We start from the raw sequence: 17,311 nt of genomic DNA on the forward strand, positions 1-17,311 counted from the left end.
TCAGTGTGGCTGGGATCACCAGGATGAACAGGGAGGGTGACGGGGGTCACTGGTGTCACTGGGCTGGTCAAAGTCACCGATGATGGGGTGGCCGGGATGATGGGGGTGACCGGGGTCATTGGCTGGCCGGGACGACCAGAGTGGCCGAGGTCATTGTGATGATGGGGTGATCGGGGTGGCCAGGCTGGGATCACCGGGGTGACCGGGTTGGCCGGGGTCACTGCGATGATGGCGTAGCCGGGGTGGGCCGGGCCCTTCCGCCCGCGCGGCCCGCCGAGCAGCGCCCGCACGGTGCCCGCTCCGCCCCACGCTCCCTGCCCGCTCTGCCCCGGGCACCGAGCCCGGAGCGGGGCCGCGCTCGCCCCCTGCGGCCCGGAGGCCCCGGCGGAAGCGGCGCGGGGCGCACATGGCGCTGTACAGCGCGGCGGCCGCGGTGCTGGCGGGGCTGGAGCGCGGCGAAGGCGGCCTGAAGAGCCTCGTGTACAACAGCGGCTTCCCGGTGCGCCCGGAGGGAGCGGGGGTGCGGGGCGGCCGGGGTAGTCGCACCCGGGAGGGCGGGGGGAGCCCGGAGCCCGGCGCGGGCCCGGCAGCGCTCATCGCTGGCTGCTCCGCAGCATGTCCGGCAGCTGTACGCGCTGGTGTCCGAGACCCTCCGCTACGCCTCGGTGCTGGAGAAGCTGCTGGATGGAGCCGCGCTGCTGCAGGCCGAGAAGAAGCTGCCGCCGCAGCTGGCGAAGGTACGGCCGTCCGCGGAATCCCTGGGCCGCGGGGCCGTGTGCTGCAGCCGCGCCGTCACGGATGCGCAGAATCCCTGGGTCGCGGTGTCCCGGAGCCGCGGTGGCCTGGGGCGGCGGGGCCGGGCTCACCTCGTCCCCTCCCCGCAGGTCTTGGTGTATGACCTGCTCTTCGGCAAGGGGCTGAAGTGCGGGGGCCGGTGGAAGGCCCTGGCCCGGCGGCACCGGGCGCGGCTGGAGGCCGAGCTGGCGCGCATGAAGGTGCGGCACAAGGTGAGCCGCAACGAGGACCTGCTGGCCCCGGAGAAGGCAGTAAGCGCCGCAGGTGAGTGGGCTCGGGCTGGGTGGGCACCCTGTGCTGGGAGCAGTGGGGTCTGTGTCTGACCTGTCCGGCCCCTTGCAGCCTCCCAGGTCCCACGCTACGTCCGGATCAACACCCTGAAGACTTGTGTGGACGATGTGATCGAGTTCTTCAAGCGCCAGGGATATACCTATCTGGGCAAGGCAGTCAGGTGAATGTTTCTTTCTGCTATCCCACCTTTCCCGGAATGTCAGCAAGTGGGATGAGGTCTGGTGCGTTGAAGGGTTGCTGAGCTTGGTGCTAGAGTGGTTGGGTTGGGGTCTCTATCACTCCCCACTCTTAGATGCTGCCTATCTGGGTGCTGCCTGGAGCTGGTAAGGAGCTGTGGGATGAAGGGATTTCTCAGCCTGGGCTCTGCTGTGAGCAGTGGGATTAGGACTTTGTATTCATGCTCCCTGTGTCTCTTGGACAGTGTGGAGGAGATGAAGGCCCTTTCTGGAAAAAAATTCATGTTGGATCTGCATCTTCCGGAGCTGTTGGTTTTCCCTTCACAGACAGACCTCCATGACAACCTGCTGTATACTTCAGGACACATAATTCTGCAGGACAAGGTGGGGGAACTGGGGAGCAGAAAGTTGCAGAGGCAGGAAAACTGCTGACAGGGATGAAGGGTGAGCTCCTTTCCACAGCGGCTCAGCTTGCTGCAGCATTTAAGTCAAAAAGAAGCTGTGGGACACCCCTGGGGCTTTGCTTCTGTTCTTTGATGGTTCAAGATGAAATTCTGGGATATAAAATCCCTGTGGGAGTTGGGAGGAGCAGGGGGACTGTGGGTTGGGCAAGGCTTTTAGTGGAGTGTGGTGATGGCCTTGGCCCTGTGTCATGGTGGTCCTTGTGACTCCACAGCATCGGCCCTGCCTCCTGAGGAGGGGGCAGGTGTTTCTGCCCACCCCTCTGATGGTCTTTACCCTCTTGCAGGCCAGCTGCCTCCCTGCCTTCCTCCTTGGCCCTGTTGCTGGCTCCCATGTCATCGATGCCTGTGCTGCCCCTGGAAACAAGACGAGCCACCTGGCTGCCATCCTGAAGAACAAGGGGTGAGGGCAGAGTTGTGTGCAGGGGTGGAGGGAAGGGAGGAGGTGGCCCTGGTCCCCCTGAGCCCACAAGAAGGTGGCAGGAGGAGCTACAACCTGTCACCAACTCAGGTGAGCTGGTCACTTCTGGGCCACTGGAAGGACCTGAGGGGACATGAAGTCTCATAGGGGTTCACTTCCAGCCCCCAGTCCTGGTCCCGTTCCATAACCCTGCCAGAGGGGAGGCAGCTCTCAAGGTCTGCCTGCCCAGTATTTGAGTGTTCCTGGAGGCCAGGTGGTCTGTTCACGGCTTGTCTTGGGCGCTTTCAGACAGATCTTTGCCTTTGATGTGGACCCCAAGCGCGTGGCCACCATGAACACACTGCTGACACGGGCAGGGGTCACTGGCTGTCAGCTGGTCCAGCAGGACTTCCTGACCGTGGACCCCAGAGACCGCAAATACAGCAGGGTAACCCACATCCTTCTCGACCCATCCTGCAGTGGCTCAGGTAATGTGTGGGGCTCCAGCTGCTGCCCTGGAACTGGGCTGTGGGTGTGCAAACCCCGGGTGACAGCTCCCGTCCCGCAGGGATGGTGACGCGGGGGCCAGGGGAGGAGGCGGCCCCGAGTGCTGAGCGCTTGCAGGCGCTGGCTGGCTTCCAGCGCCGTGTCCTCAGCCATGCCCTGAGCTTCCCAGCTCTCCAGCGCCTGGTCTACTCCACCTGCTCCCTGCACCAGGAAGAGAACGAGGATGTGGTGCAGGCTGTACTGCAGGAGTGGGGCTCGGCCTTCAGGTGGGTCTGGCTTAGGGAGCCTGGGGGGCTGTAGAGCAGGGTTGGTGCTGAGCCCTTTTCCATGCCGCAGGCTGGTGACTGCCTTCCCGTCGTGGCCCTGCCGAGGGCTCGCGGCCTTCTCTGGAGCAGAGAGCTGCCTCCGTGCTTCCCCTGCAGAGACCCTCACCCACGGCTTCTTCGTGGCTGTGCTGGAGCGGTGCAGGGAAGGGGCTGCTGCCCCCAGGTGAGGGGGGCTGTGGGGGCTGCTTCTGGGGGGCACCCTGGGGAGGGTGTTAGGGGGTGTTTGTGGCTCAGGCCGTTTGCTCTTGTCTACAGCTCCCTGCCTGCAGCAGCCAAGGAGAGCCTGCAGCCAGGAGAGGGAGCAGAGCCAGGAGCAGCTCCCAAGAAGAGGAAAAAGCAGCGGGTGAAAGAATGAAACATTTTCTGGACAAACCCCTGCACAGCTGTGGCTGTGGGGAACACATACTGGCCTGAACACAAGTCAAGCTCTGTGCTAACTGCAGTCATAGCGAGAATTCTGTAATGCTGGGGACAGAAGTGCCAATGCTGGGACCACCCTGGTGCCAGGAAGGGGCAACTGCTCACCCAGGGCTGCCCCTTGCAGCCAGCCCCTGCCCCAGGTTTGCTCCCAAGGCAATCCCCACTCTGCACCCTGCAAGGCTGGGGTCCTCCAGCTGGATTAAGGGTAGTTTATCATGTTACCTCCTGAAAAAAATTCACTGTAGGGATGAAGTAGATTAAAAGTTTCTCTCTTTTTGCTGTTTTTTCCAATGTGTTTGTGTAGTCCTGCCCTGAAACTGCCACTGCTCATGGTAGAGGCATAGTGGGAGGGAAAAAGGTGAAATAATAATAATAATCCTCTCCCTCTCTTTGAACTGGGGGAGCAAGGACACATGAGCCAGAGGGTGCTCCACCTGAACCCCACTAGCACCACCCTGCCCTGGGAATTCCAGCCCCAGGAAACACACATGGGCACAGCCAAGTGAACACAGTTCATTTTATTTTAAACCGGAGACATAAGAAGCAGGGAAACAAAAATTGCACATTCACACTAAAATCCTCATCAGCCACACCAGGAATGATCCAAGTCTTTAGTCAGTTAAAACCCAGCCTCTCCCCAAGCACAAGGGGCTCTCCCAGCAGGGCCTGTGTGACAGGGAAGGGACAGCCTGGCTCCTCACAGGTGTGTGGGACTACATGGGGCAGCTACCTGGGGGCAGGACCCAGAGTCAGGGTGGCCTCAACCTTGTCCCAGCTCATCCCCATCTTCTCAGAGCTGACCAGGCCAAACCCTGGCACCTCAAGGATGAGGAGCAGGTGCTCTCCTGGCCCAGAATCCTAATGGGCACAGGGAAGGACACCCAAGGTCAGTCTTTGCAGGCAATAGCCCCTTGCCCTCTGCTTCCTCCAACCCCAAGGACACATTTTCCCAGCTTGGCTGCTCTTGGTCCACTGCACCCACAGCCATGTTGGTGGATGATGGCCAGAACATTCCCATCAGGACCTGGAGGTCCTCTATGTCCCCTTACTGCAGGGCTGTGTCCCCTCTGTGCCACATAGAGCCCATCAACTGCCCTTTCTGTGGGGAGAGATGTCTTGACCCTGGCACTCAGCACCGTAACATCAAGGCTCCTGCTCCCCACCCTCAGAGAAATAATTAAAAACTTTAAAAAACGAACAAAAAAAGGTTTAGTCACATCCACATACGTCACATTTAAAAGGAAGGGGATGATGAACAGTGGGGGGAGCATGGCAGAGCCTGCAGGATGCAGCTGCCTTTCCCAGCACAGTGCTTTCCCACAGGCACAGGCAGGGTGGGAATAGCTAAACACTAACGGCTGCAGGGTAGGCAACTTCACTGAACCAAGCTTGAAGGAATTTGAAGGCAATTTAGCTTAAATATAAAAATAAATTTTTATTTTGTTAAAAAATGTTTAAATATTTGTGATTTTTTTCTTTTTTTTTTTTCTTTTTTTAATTTAGACCCCAGCAAACACACACACTCACACGGCTCGGAGAGTAAAAACCCAGCAGCAAAGCACTCCTGGGAATGGAGTGCCCATCCCTCAACAGGGACAGGGCAGGGGGTGGCTCTTTGGTGACTCCCAGCTCTGGCAGTCTCTTCCCACAAAAGCTCTAAGGCAGGGAAGGGTGGGAATCTCACTCCTGGCTGGATGGGGACAAGGGAAGCAGCACCACAGTTCCTAAGAGCTAGTAAAGTCCACTGGGATGAAAAATGAAAAACAACTTGGATTTGGGATGGAGGGGAGAATGCATCTGCTCTGGCCTCCTTCTGTGAGCAATTCCAGAGCCCCCTGAAATGTGGAAGAGAGGAGAAAGAGAGAGGAAAAGGGAGTGGAGAGACTGCCATAGTTGGAATCCCCTGTCCTAGCTGCCTTTTAGTCACGACATAGAAGGGACAACTCCCCAGCACGAGCAGCCACGCAGTGATGCTACTGTTAACACCCAATTAGCCGGGGCACGTCTCCCCCCAAGGACTGCTGCCCCCAAAAAAGAAACTCCAAACAGCAAATCCGGCATAACCAACATGCCGCCACACACACGGTTTAGCTCTTCCTCCAAACTCGATTCAGTGAGCGCAGGAACAGGAGCACGGATAAAGCAGAACTGGGGAGCAGAGTGGGAGCAGCCCACAGCCCCACGAAGCAGCGGAGATGGGAGAGGGGTGGGGGGACCCCCATCCTCACCCCGTGCCTCCAGCGCAGGTCCCAGGCTATGGCATGTCCTCAGCTGGAGGTAGCAGGACATCAGGTCCCAGGGGTGTCACCCAGCTGCACCCATGCCAGTCAGCTGTGGCACCGAAACAGAGCCAGGCTGGAACTCACCCTGGCTGCAGGCATGGGACCATGTTCACCAGCCCACAGGATGAACAATGGGAAAGATTCTGGGACCTGGTGAAGACGGTGTCTGACAGGAACTCGGAACCACGGCATGTCGCCAGCCAAGCTCTGAGTGGGACAAGGCCTTGGGGCTGGCTGAGGGCTGGGGAGGGGCATGGAAACAGCTACAAGAAGCAAATGGGGAGAAATGTACACATTATTAAACAAGGCAAAATAAATTGAGGGAAAGAACATTGTGGATATGTACAGAGATTTGTCCAGTCTTGGGTCTGGAACTGTTCAAGTAACAAGAGTTTGGCTTATCCTTGCATGGTATATCCAGTGGGTGTCAGGGATGGGGGCTGGTCCCACCACAGGGACAGCTCCAGTCCAGAGGCCTCCACACGTGAGCCAGTGGAGCCCAGCAGCACCAGGGCTACTTTTTGCGGGTGTGCTGCCTCCGTGCCTGCAGCCGTTGGCGAGTGCCCATCTTGGATCCTGCCCCGATGGAGAAGGTGGGAGTGGATGAACCTGGAAGCAGAAAGGTTGCTCAGGTTGCTAGAGTCTAGCATGTACTCCCTGAGCCGTCTCCCAGAGAACACCTGGCCCTACCACTGTCCCCAACCTAAGGGGACACCGTGACCCATGAGCTCCCCAAGGCTGGAGCATCAACTCCCTCCTTACCAAAGGAAGTGCCGACTCCTCCAAAGCTTGAGGCAGGAGTGCTGGGTGTCCTGAAGGAAAGGGTGCTGCTTCCACCTCCCACAGCTCCAGGGACAGGCGTGCCCTGCCCAAAGGTGGGCACTGAAGCTCCTGGAAAGCAACAGGTCACTGTGAGACAGGGTTGGCAAAGGAGAAAGTGCCTTTGGGAGCTGGTGGCACCCAGAGGAGGCACAAAATGCTCTATAGGGGCTGAAGCACCACAGTCCATCCCCCAGAACCAGCCTCTACTCCTGAAAAGCCCTTTTAACGCAAAAGTTACATTTTCCAGATAATCTCTGGACTCTATGAACAGCAGGGCCGCACAGAAGGATTTGTCAGAGAGGAACAAAGACCTTGACCTTGCTAGATCAAGGAGTTGCTCACTGTGTGGGTTTCAGTTCCATGGGAGCTGGGAATATCCAGCGAGGATCTCAAGTGTTAGGGAAACCTAACAGTTTTGCTGTTAGGCACAATCCATGGAGCAGTTGCTGGTTGGCAGCATTCCAGCTCACTAAGGTGTTCCAGGTAGTTCTTAAGGACTCAGATGACCTCAGCTCCTGCAGGATACTTGGATGGGCAAAGTCAGGGAGCTGGTGCCTTCAGAGGGGCCAATGAGCAGAGTTTAGGGATTCCCCTCCCCAGAGGAGCAGGATCACTACAGGGAGTGATGGGAGTGCTTTCCCCTTGTACAGCAAGGCTCTGCATAGCAGGAGCACTGGCCTCACCAGGGCTGTGGACCCTGGGCACCTTGGCAAGGTCCATCAGAAATATTCCTGCCCAACTCTAGATCCTCAAGATGGCCTGTCTGCCCCCATCCCATCCTGGAAATGTTCAAGGCCATGTTGGACAGGGCCCTGAGCAACCTGGTCTAGTGGAAGGGGTCTGCCAATGGCAGAGACATTATCTTAAAGGCCCCCTCCAACATGACCCATTCCATGGCTCCATAATGACTCACCTCCAAATGCAGGCTTGCTGTTGGGAGTGCTGGTCATGGTGAAGGCGAAGGGTGTGCTCTGGCCCTGCGCTCCCAGTGCACTCTGCGGCAGAGATGAGCCGAAGGGCGCTGCTGCCGGGGCTGCCCCACTCTGCCCAGCCCCGAAGCTGAAGGCCACAGCTGGGGACCCACTGCTGAGGCCCGGTGTACCCATCCCAAAGGCGCTGGTGGAGGGGCCTGGCTGGGTGCTGGCCCCAAAAGTGAATGGAGATGGAGTGGTGCCAAAGACACTGGCACTGGTGCTGCTGCTTGTGGTCTGGGTGGTGGCACCAAAGCTGGATGTGGTGGAGGTGGCTGTTCCAAAAGAAAACACTGAGGTGGTGGTCCCAAATGCTGCCTGGGTGCTGCTGGTGCCAAAGGAGCCCTGGGCACTGGTTGTGCCAAAGGCTGGCTGGGCACCGCTGCCAAATGGTGGCTGAGCCACCGACTGTGCCGGGGAGGCTCCGAAATTGAACGAGGGGGTGAAGCTGATGGGGCCAGCAGCAGGCTTGCTGGTGGGCACCTGGCTCTCAGCAGCCCCAGTGCTGAAGGTGAGCTGGCTCCCAGTGCCAGGGTACGGTGGCGGTGGCTTTGCGCTGGCTGAAAAGCTGCCAAAAGCTGAAACCGAGGAGCCGAATGTCGGTGGCGCTTGAGCTGTGGTGGCTGGGGCAGAGGTGGTCAGTGTAGTGCTCCCAAATATGCTAAAGCCCACGGTGGTGGCAGCAACTGTTGAGTTTGAAGGTACCTGGCCAAAGGCAGGGCCTCCTGGGACACTGGTGGTGGCAGTGACTGCAGCTGGAGGTGGCTTCCCAAACTGGAACACAGGCCCTGAGGGGGTAAAGCTGGTTTCTGTGCTGGGAGCAGAGCTGGAGAGGCCTCCAAACAGGAAGGGCTGTGTTGTGCTGGTGGAGGTGGCAGCAGTGACAGTCACACTAGCAGCAGGGCCAGCGGAAGCAGGCGGGTTCGGTCCAAAGCTGAAGACAGGTTTAATGGTGGCATCCGTGGAGGAACTCTGGGTGGTGGCAGTTGTAGCTGCAGTGGTGAAGATGACGTTGGGAAGACCCGTGATTCCTGCCAGAGCAGCTGTGGAGGCAGTTGTCGGCTCTGAGGTCGGCTGTGCCGCAGGTTTGAAGGCAAAAGGAGAAACTTTTGCTGGAGATGAAGCTGCAGTGATGGTGCCAAAGATGGGCTTGAATATGGAGGATGTGGAGGATGTTGAGGCAGGGCCTGAGCTTACGGGCATGGTGGCTGTGGTGGAAGTGAGAGCCGTGCAGACTGCTGCGTTCTCACTCTTCGGCACAGCACCGAAGATGGGTTTGAAGATGGGGGTTGTGGTGGGCATGGCAGTGGCTGCGGTGGGCACAGCCGTGGATGCAGTGGGTGTAGCAGTGGACGTGGTGGGCACGGTAGCGGCCGCAGTCACTGCTGGCTGGCTGGCTGGCGGGGTGTTCAGCATCCCGAACAGGATGCTTGGCTTTTGGAAGGAGGGAGGCTTGCTGGGCGTCTGGCCCAGCTCAGTGAACACAGGAGAGGCCAGGCTGCTGGGGGGTTGCACCACCAGGGCAGTGGGAGCACTGGGGGAAGGTGTGCTCAATATAGGCACAGGCTTGGTGTCAGCAGAGATGGCAGGCAGAGAGCTTGACTCCAATGATACAGCAGGAGCAGGTGGCTGTGCAGCTGACGGAGGTGGCTGGGATGCTGCCACAGTTCCAGTGGAATCTGGAAAGGGGAAAGAGCTTATTTATGGACAAAGGGACACCTTTAGAAGCCCACCTTTCGGCCTTGGTACTGACCTACGGCTGCAAAGGCTCCCAGAGCTCCCATCACACCTAGCCCTCCACAGTTACCATAGCTTCCAGCACGACCAGGGGCTCAGCTTCCCCAAAGGTGTCCCCTCAAGCCCTGAATGCTAGCTCTGCTGCCAGCAGAGCATTTGAACAGGTGGTTTTGGTCAGCTGCTTCATGCAGAGACAACGAGGAGTTCCTGCTGCACCTGCCTGACTCTGCTGGCATTCCACTGTGCCAACTCTCCTCCTCTGCCTCACCTGGTGTTGTGGATACAGCCTGGCTGCTGTGCATCTTCTTCAGACTGTCCAGAAGTGAGGAGCTGGCCAGGGCAGGAGCTGTGGAGGCAGGCATAGGCCCAGCGGAGGTCACAACAAACACTGGCGGCTTGGACACAGGCATCGTCTCTGCAGTGGTGGTGGGGACTGCATCTACAGGGAAACAGCAAGATATCAGGACCCACAACTGGCTGTGAGGAACAAACCCTTAGCAGAGTTTCCCAGCAGGCAGGGGAGCTGCCCCTACACCCTACAGCCCTGGGCAACCTCACCCAGCACCACAAAGCATGAGATTTCTTCAGCTGGAAGGCATCAAGAGCACCCCCAGACCCAAGCTTGCTCTTACTCCTCCACATTTCCAGCCCATCCTTACCAGCCTTATCCTCCAAGACACTGTTGAACCACTGCAGCACTGCCTTCTTCTCTGCATCCAGGTCCTCTGAGGTGACGGAGTAGCCCAGCTGAGGTGGTGGGGGCTGCCAAGAGAGAGCAGCAGCAGCTTAGCTCCTTCCCAGGGAAGCGGGCAGAGCCTCTCTGAAGGTGTGCTGGCGACTGTCTGTGGTGAGCCCTGTGAAGCAGGTGGTCCTGCCGCAGCTACTCGGGTCCCGGACACTGGTGGGCCCCCGGCGTGGCACTGAGGGCATGGCAGGCCCTCCCCAGGCCATTACCTGGTCCGGCAGCAGGCAGCACAACCACGCACAGCCCACCAGACACTGGGGCTGGGGAGAGCGTCACTTCCCACTCGACCAAGGACGGGGCCTCCTTCCTGAGGGCAGGCAGGTCAGTGCGCCCCCAGCCCTGCAGAAATTGCAGTGAGCACATTCTATTGCCAGAGCGGGACCAAAAAGGCTGTGAGACAGCAACATACCAGCACTAGCTGGTCCCCACGGAAAGATGACAGCAATGGGATCTTCCGCTTGCGCTTCCCACTGCTCCCCGAAGCAGATGGTGGGCTCAGGGAATTCTGCTTCTTCCACACCGGTGACTCCACACCTATAGAAGGAGACAAGTTAGGCCGAGCTCTGGGCAGAGAAGCGTTCAGTTGTAGTGATGGGTCTGTCCCTTCTGACCCCACTCTGGGTGGCCTGACCGAGGGCAGGGGCATGGGCATGGTTTTAAGCTGAGGACAAGGTTGTGATACCCTGAAGAGCAGCTTCACATCCAGGAGGTCTGTGACATGAGGCTGTTGGGGCTCTGTGGGGCAGTGGCTCCTTCCAAGCTCCATAGATTGTGCCAACATGCTGCCTTACCCAAACCACGTGCCACAGCTGGCACTGAATTATGGGGCCCATCTGCCATGGGCACAGAGGATTTCCTCTCCACTTTAGCTGAGGAAGCATTGGAATAAGCTCAGACTGGAATTTGGTCAGAGTACTACTCATGCCACTGCAGTCTGCGGATCAAGGCTGACACCTGACCCATGCTGGGTTGGGAGCTGGAGCTCCCTCTTGCAAGCCAGTTCCCAGGCATCTGCTAGCACCCCAACACTGTCAGCATCCCCTTGTCACTTGGAAATCTCACTAGGGCAGTCACTGAGGGCAGAAGTGCCACCGCCTTGGGACCAGCACATGCCAAGTTTCCAGGTGACCCCTCAAGCCAATCCCACTGCCGACCTCAACTGCCTCCTGTCCTGCTCTCTTGCTTGCACTGGTGACCTGGGTGCAGTGTCAGGGCACACCTACACTTACCTTTCTCTGTCTGCAGCTCCTTGTCTGATTTCACTGGGGTGGAAGCGTTGGAATGCTGTGACTCTTCTTCCCTGTGTAAGCAGGAGGCACAGTTACGGTCAACCCTGGGCCCAGCCAGCCCTGTCTGCAGGGAGCAGGTTGAGACTGACCAGGCTGAAGATTTGCAGGAGTATTGCTGAAGACTTGCAGGAGTATCCCTGGTGTTTATCTGCCTCCTGCAAACAGATCTCAAGACAAAAGCTTTGCCCAACTCCAGGCAGAGGAATTGCTTCCTCCTCCAGACTCAGCTTGGTTGAATCTGTGCACCCTCCACAAGATGAGTCAGCCTCAGGAGGGTAGATGGCAGTCACTGCCCCTTGCAGGTTGGGCACATCCAGGTGGTTGTGCCAGTTTTAGTTCTGACATAAGTTCAGGCTCCTCTGATTTCGGAAAGAGGAGAACACAGGCTGTGCTCCAAGGCAGGCACTAAAATACAGATCCTGGGATTTGACTTTGACAAGGCAAAAATCAGGGCCTGTCTCCTCCTAATGATCTGGCAATCCTGGCCAGGCCAATGCCACCAAGCACCATCACTACTGTGGCAACCTGTGCCCTTAAATCTCTGACCTTAATGGGGAGTGGGCCAGGGGTGACACAGCTTAGACACACCACAGCATGGCAAGGTGACAGGGAGACCAACTGACACAAGTTTGTCTCTACACCACTGTGTGTAGGAGAGGGGCCTGGACTGTCCCAGCTCCAGTGGAAAGTGGGATTTGCATGCTAAGATGGCTGGGAAAGACCACTCTCTTGCTGGCCATCAGCTGATTACCTGGCTTTCTTGAGAGGCCACTCTGGTGTCTGGGGGCGGGAGGATGCTGGGCTGGACAGAGGGGACACGCTCACACCTCTTCTCTTCCACAGCTGGAATGCAGAGAGATACCAGCAGTAACTTGGCATGGGTCTGGCAGAGAGTACAGGCCCCCTGCTCTCCCACAATAAGTCCCATTGCCCAGGGCCATGGTTGTTGAGCCCAATGAGCTCAGAGCTTCTCCTGCTTCACCACCACTTAAACTCCCCTCCACATTTTAGGGAGCACAAAATCGGGCCACCCTAAGCTGAACCCACATAAGGAAAAAGCAGCCTCCAGGGCCTTTACTGCCCTGACTGAGCCCAGGGAGGGAGTACACTGCTGGGCACCTGCCTTTGTGTGACACAGGTGTGTGACACAGGTGGTCTCTCTCAACTGCTTTGGACACCCTTGTGTGTGGGGCTGCTCTGGCAGGAGGCAGCACCTCCTTGCCAGGGGTTCAAAGCAGACGGATTCCAATACAAGGGTGAGGCTCTCTGCAGTCCCAGCAAACCCTTCCCTCCCTCTGCCTGGAGCAAATCTTTCCCCACACAGACAAAGCTCCAGTAGCCATGGCTTTCTGTCCCTAGCACATCTGCAAGCCCAGCCAGGCCACAAGCAGTGCTCCATCACCATCAGCAGGTGGGAACTGGGTCAGAATGGGAACACATGGCTCCCACACTGCTGACTCCTGCTGAAAAGATGTCAGCACAGCAACATCATTTTTTCCTTCACCTGGATCTATCCAGTCTAGCAGACTGACCAAGAGGCAGGAGAGAGGAGAAAACAGTCTCTTTCTTGGTTTGGTGTAAAAGCAGCAGTACAGCTCAACCTGGGACTCCTCCAAAAATGAAATAATTGCTGCTTGGCCCATGGCCCACAGCTCACCTGCTCTCTGAGGTGGTGAGACTGCCAAGCTAAGCCACACTGGGTCCAGACACCCTGCCACATCGCTGTCTCCTCACGAGCCCAGAGCTGGGATTACAAGGGTGATCCCAAAAGAATGCCAAGATCCGGTGTCCCTACCTGTGAGAGGCCCCGGCTGGAGCTGTAGGAGCTGGCGATGGCGTTGCGAATGGAGCTGGGGATCCCGCTGGCGTAGGTGTTGCTGAGGGAGCTCATGGAGGAGGTGCGAGACCTCTTGTTGGAGCAGTCATCTGGGTACTGGGAGATGAGGCCCCTCTTCAGAGAGCCTGGCCTGGAGGGGGATGAAGGTTTGATGAGCTCCTCACCGCTCCTGCCTTTTCATACAGGGCAGGTGGAGGAAGGAAATCCTGCTTAGAAACAACTCTCAGCAGCAGCACAGCCTTGCTGTCACAGGTGACAGACTCAAGCCACAATCACAATCCCTCTTGCTCTGCAAGCAAAACCCAAGCCCCCTTTTCCAGACATCCCACAGACATTTGCTCCCTCCCATTCCAGGAGCTGCTTTTCGCTGTTGGGCACTTACTTGGGTATAAGAGAAGCAGGGGCACCATTAGCTATCAGTGGCTCAAATGCTGACTGCCCACTTCCACTGCTGTCGTGGCGCCTGTGGGAAGAGAGTGTGAAAGCCTATGACAGTGTGGAAGCCTCTCCCAGCCTAGGGAAAGGCAGGCTGAGCACCCAGAGAGAGATTAAACCTTGCTTTTTTCCTGGCACCCAATACTCAGGACAGAGCTTTTCCCCACCTACACCCTGCTGCAGATTTTCTCTCCCTATGGGCCTGTCCTTACTGACTCTCACCCCAAACACCAGGAGCTCATCCAGCTGCCTGTTTGGCATAGTAGTTCCATGTAAAAAAAAAATTGCTTAAATCCATTACTCTAAGCCAAAATACTTCTAGAAATGAGCTGCTCAGTTTTTCTGAACAGACTTGAGCTCTGACCTCTTCCTAACCAATGCCCTGGACAGTTCAAGTAAAAAACTAAGTTCCCCTCCCCATTATGATTTCATGAGGATCTGAAGTGTCAAAAGACACCGTGCTGTAAAGTGGAACTGGAGGTGTAGGACAGCCCTGTCACTTGGCCAAAAGCTTCCCTCAAGCCCAGGGCAAGCTGACTCCAAGGCACAGGTGGTCCCACACTCTCCAGCTGACACAGCTCCTTTCTGTCCACCAAGTACACAAAATTTTCTATCCACAACCATTCCTTGTGCTTGCCAGACATTAATGCCTTCAAAATTGGCTTTTATGGCAGAGCTGTGTATCGACATATTACAAAAACAGTTTAAAGAAAAACACACTGAACTGATTCTGTCTGCGCACACATTCTGTTGTCCTGATTGGCTCCTGTGGGGCTCAGATCCAATGAGCCAAGCATTCAGAGATGGGAATTCAGTGCTGGAAGAGGACAGTGTGCCCTGCTTTACCCTGCTCTGCTCCTTGGGCCACCTACAGCAGCAGCCCTGGGGCAGGACAAAAAAATGCCCCAGTCTCAGCCCCCCATCCCAGCCCAGATGGAAGAGCCTCCATGGACACAACTAGGAAGGACAAGGCAACTTTTGGAGCAAGTCCAGAAAAGACTACCAAATTCAGTAAGGGGACTAGAGCACCTTCCCTGTGGAAACAGGCTGAGACATCAGGGGCTGCTCAGCCTGAAGCAGAGAAGGTTGTGTGGAGATCCCAGCAGCCTTTCAGGATCTGAAGGGGTTTGCAAGGAAACTGGACAAGGACTGCATCAAGAAGTGCCGTCATAGGACAAGGAGGAAAGGCTTCAAATTGAAAGCAGAGTAATTTAGACTGGATATACAGAATAAATACTTCCCTCTGAGTGGTGATGCCCTGGAACAGGCTGTCCAGACAAAGTGTGGCTGCTTCATGCCTGGAAGTGTTCAAGGCCAGACTGGACAGGGCTTGGAGCACCCTGGTCTAGTGGAGCATGTCCCTGCCTATTATAGAGGGTGGCACTGGATGACCTTTAAGATCCCTTCTAACCCAAATCATCCAGTGATTCTAGGAAAAGCAGGAGGGTGGGATAGCAAGACAGTGCTGTGGCTGGGTGGTTGGAAAGGCTTTGGCAGACCACGGTTCTCAGGATTTGCTCCCTGTCCTTCCTATGGACACTGGCAAAACCAGAGCACCCTCCCTCCTTCCAGCTCAGGGATGGAAGTTGCTGGCCTTGAGTAACAAAGGCAGCAGGGTCTCACTTTCTCTCGTTTCACCTCCTACTGCTAGATCAGCTCACAAGGGAAGCGCTTGGAGCACTCCAAGTGCAATGCTTCCACCTGGTAATCCCATCTCTCCTGGGAGCCTGGGGTTGACGGAAGGACAGAGCCCACAGCAGTTACCAACATTTCCCATTATGCTTTCTCAGTCTTCAAACCCCTGTGAGGAGACAAGCCTGTTCCCATCTAGGCTTCCCAAAACACATCCCAGCCATTCAGGGGAACACACTGGACCCACACCTAGACCACATTCCTTCGACTGCAAAGGAGGACTTTTCAGATGCAGCACGAAGGACTAGGTGATGGATGGGGTGTGCTTCCTCTCTGCAGTTAACTTCTCACAGTACTTTTCCAGCCCTGACTCCAGGTCTCATAGGGCCTGGCATGCTCTGGGACACATCCCATTGGTCACCTCTGGAGCAAGAATCCCAAATGTGACTTTCCCAACACACTGTCTGCAACTTGAACAGCTCCCTTTTTACCTTCTTTTGGTCTCCTGATCATTCTCAAAAGTCTGGTCCTCCTCCTCCTCCACAGCCCTTTTCCTGCTCTCCCTGATGGCATTCAGCACAGTCTCCTTCGCACATGGGTCAGGGCTGCTGGCGGCTGGGAAGGCCAGAGGTGAGACCAGCTGTTCTAGACTGTGGAACAGAGCACAGTGAGGTGTGAGACAGGCTGGGGTCCCGGTCTGATCCCGCCGCAGAAGGGAGGACATAGCTCTGCCCTGCAGCCCTTCCCGGAGGTTTGGACAGCACCATCCCCCCAGGCACATGGCAGCGCTCAGGATGGGATGCTGCTCCCGGGCACAGCACAGGGGACTGAGCGTTCCCCACAGGGTGTCCTGGTCCCCACCGTGGCTGACAAGCGGGCTCCCCCAGGTGTGTCCCGGTCTCCCCCGTACTTACGCTGGGGATCGGGCAATGCTGACGGCTGGCGGGGCGATTCTCACGGTGACGGGGCTGCGGAGCGGCCCGGCCCGGCGGGCCCAAGGCGTGCTGCGGGGGGAGCCGCCCTCCCAGCGGGCGGCGGGCAAGCACAGCGGCACGGCCGGCCGGGCCTCAGGCAGCGGGTACCGGCGGCGCGGGGCCTGCGGCCGGCAGCGCGGCACCCTGTGGGGACAGAGCGCGGTCAGCACCTCCGACGCGGTCTGGGGCTTCCCCGCCCGCTCTACCCCGATCTTCCCCTTGCTTACCCGGGCTGCGGGCGACGCGGCGCGGCCCTGGCGGCCGGGCCCCCGTTGGCGGCGGCTTTGCCGGGCGGGCGCGGCGCGGGCGGGCCGGGCCGCATGGCACACCAGGCGCCCGCCGCGCCCAGCGCCGCCGCGCCCAGCAGCGCGCCCCGCAGCAGCAGGCAGGCCAAGGCGAGCGCCAGCGCGGCGGCCACGGCCAGCGCGGCCCTCACGGCCCCATCCCGCCCCCCGCCCGGCCCCGCGCCCGCCATCGCCGCGCGCCCGCCGCTCCCGGCGTGCTCTGCGGGGCGGGGGGCGGGCGGGGCGGAGCTTAACAGAAGGGCGGAAGCTTCCTGAGTGGGCGGAGCTTAGGGTCAGCGCGTACAGCGGAGGGGGGGCTTAGGTGGAGGAAGGCGCCCAGCAGGCGGGGGCTTCCAGTCCCAGGCGACGAGTCCTGCCAGCATGCACGGAGAGACCGGGGCCCCATGAGTAGGCGGAGCTTAACGAGAGAGGCGGGGCGAGCGGGGCCGGCCCTCTTGCGTCAACGTGGGGGCCGGCTTTATGGGGCGGAGCTTCTGGGGGGAGTGGCGCTTCCAGCTACGCGGGGTAGGCGGGGGCCGCAGTAGGCGGGGGCCGCAGTAGGCGGGGCTAAATGGGCGGGAGCACGGCCAGCCCTGTCTCCGCGGGCTCCCGGCATGCTGTGCGCGGCGCGGGCGGGGCTCAGCCCGGGACCCCTCATGGTGCTCCTGTCTTGCTTTCTCGTTCCCCCGCCGGGGGCTCTCCCCTGTCATCCATCTCCCCTGTTCCCACCGGGACCTCTGGGCTTGCCCCAGCCCCATCCCTTCCCCACCGCATCTCCCCCCACCGAGCTTCCAATCTCCCCATCTCCAATCCACAGTCCTGTTTACCATCTCTGTGTTCCTGTCCTGTCTCTAACAACCCCGCAACATCATTCCAGCCTCTGTGTTCTGCCCTCTGCCCCATCCTATGTCTCTCTCCCCACCCTGT

The 17,311-nt window shown here is 58.3% G+C and overlaps 2 protein-coding genes across 2 annotated transcripts; one reads left to right on the top strand and one right to left on the bottom strand.

Annotated features, from left to right (window-relative positions):
* The first annotated feature begins 299 nt into the window (after positions 1 to 299).
* NSUN5 (NOP2/Sun RNA methyltransferase 5) lies at positions 300 to 3,667 on the top strand. The gene is made up of 10 exons (XM_064729466.1): positions 300 to 499; positions 615 to 737; positions 885 to 1,059; positions 1,138 to 1,246; positions 1,508 to 1,646; positions 2,011 to 2,126; positions 2,433 to 2,611; positions 2,692 to 2,896; positions 2,967 to 3,119; positions 3,212 to 3,667. The coding sequence occupies exons 1-10, from the start codon at positions 407 to 409 to the stop codon at positions 3,309 to 3,311; spliced, it is 1,392 nt and encodes a 463-aa protein (XP_064585536.1). The 5' UTR covers positions 300 to 406; the 3' UTR covers positions 3,312 to 3,667.
* Positions 3,668 to 3,879: 212 nt separating this feature from the next.
* POM121 (POM121 transmembrane nucleoporin) lies at positions 3,880 to 16,575 on the bottom strand. The gene is made up of 13 exons (XM_064729568.1): positions 16,328 to 16,575; positions 16,041 to 16,244; positions 15,618 to 15,776; positions 13,442 to 13,522; positions 13,018 to 13,189; positions 11,974 to 12,065; positions 11,163 to 11,233; positions 10,343 to 10,467; positions 9,848 to 9,950; positions 9,457 to 9,627; positions 7,394 to 9,130; positions 6,421 to 6,549; positions 3,880 to 6,267 (listed from the first exon to the last, which is right to left on the bottom strand). The coding sequence occupies exons 1-13, from the start codon at positions 16,573 to 16,575 to the stop codon at positions 6,173 to 6,175; spliced, it is 3,387 nt and encodes a 1,128-aa protein (XP_064585638.1). The 3' UTR covers positions 3,880 to 6,172.
* Between the last annotated feature and the right edge of the window lie 736 nt (positions 16,576 to 17,311).

This window comes from Zonotrichia leucophrys, chromosome 19 (assembly GCF_028769735.1).
Source record: "Zonotrichia leucophrys gambelii isolate GWCS_2022_RI chromosome 19, RI_Zleu_2.0, whole genome shotgun sequence".
NCBI classification, from domain to species: Eukaryota; Metazoa; Chordata; class Aves; order Passeriformes; family Passerellidae; genus Zonotrichia; species Zonotrichia leucophrys.

Excerpts from the sequence above, each read along its gene's own strand:
- POM121 (XM_064729568.1), bottom strand. The coding sequence starts at position 16,575 with ATGGCGGGCGCGGGGCCGGGCGGGGGGCGGGATGGGGCCGTGAGGGCC. Across the intron at positions 11,234-11,973 it reads TGGCCTCTCAAGAAAGCCAG|GGAAGAAGAGTCACAGCATT; the intron begins GTAATCAGCTGA and ends CTGCTTACACAG. Across the intron at positions 10,468-11,162 it reads GGAGCTGCAGACAGAGAAAG|GTGTGGAGTCACCGGTGTGG; the intron begins GTAAGTGTAGGT and ends CTCCTTCTATAG.
- NSUN5 (XM_064729466.1), top strand. The coding sequence starts at position 407 with ATGGCGCTGTACAGCGCGGCGGCCGCGGTGCTGGCGGGGCTGGAGCGC. Across the intron at positions 500-614 it reads TGTACAACAGCGGCTTCCCG|CATGTCCGGCAGCTGTACGC; the intron begins GTGCGCCCGGAG and ends GCTGCTCCGCAG. Across the intron at positions 2,612-2,691 it reads CCCATCCTGCAGTGGCTCAG|GGATGGTGACGCGGGGGCCA; the intron begins GTAATGTGTGGG and ends CCCGTCCCGCAG.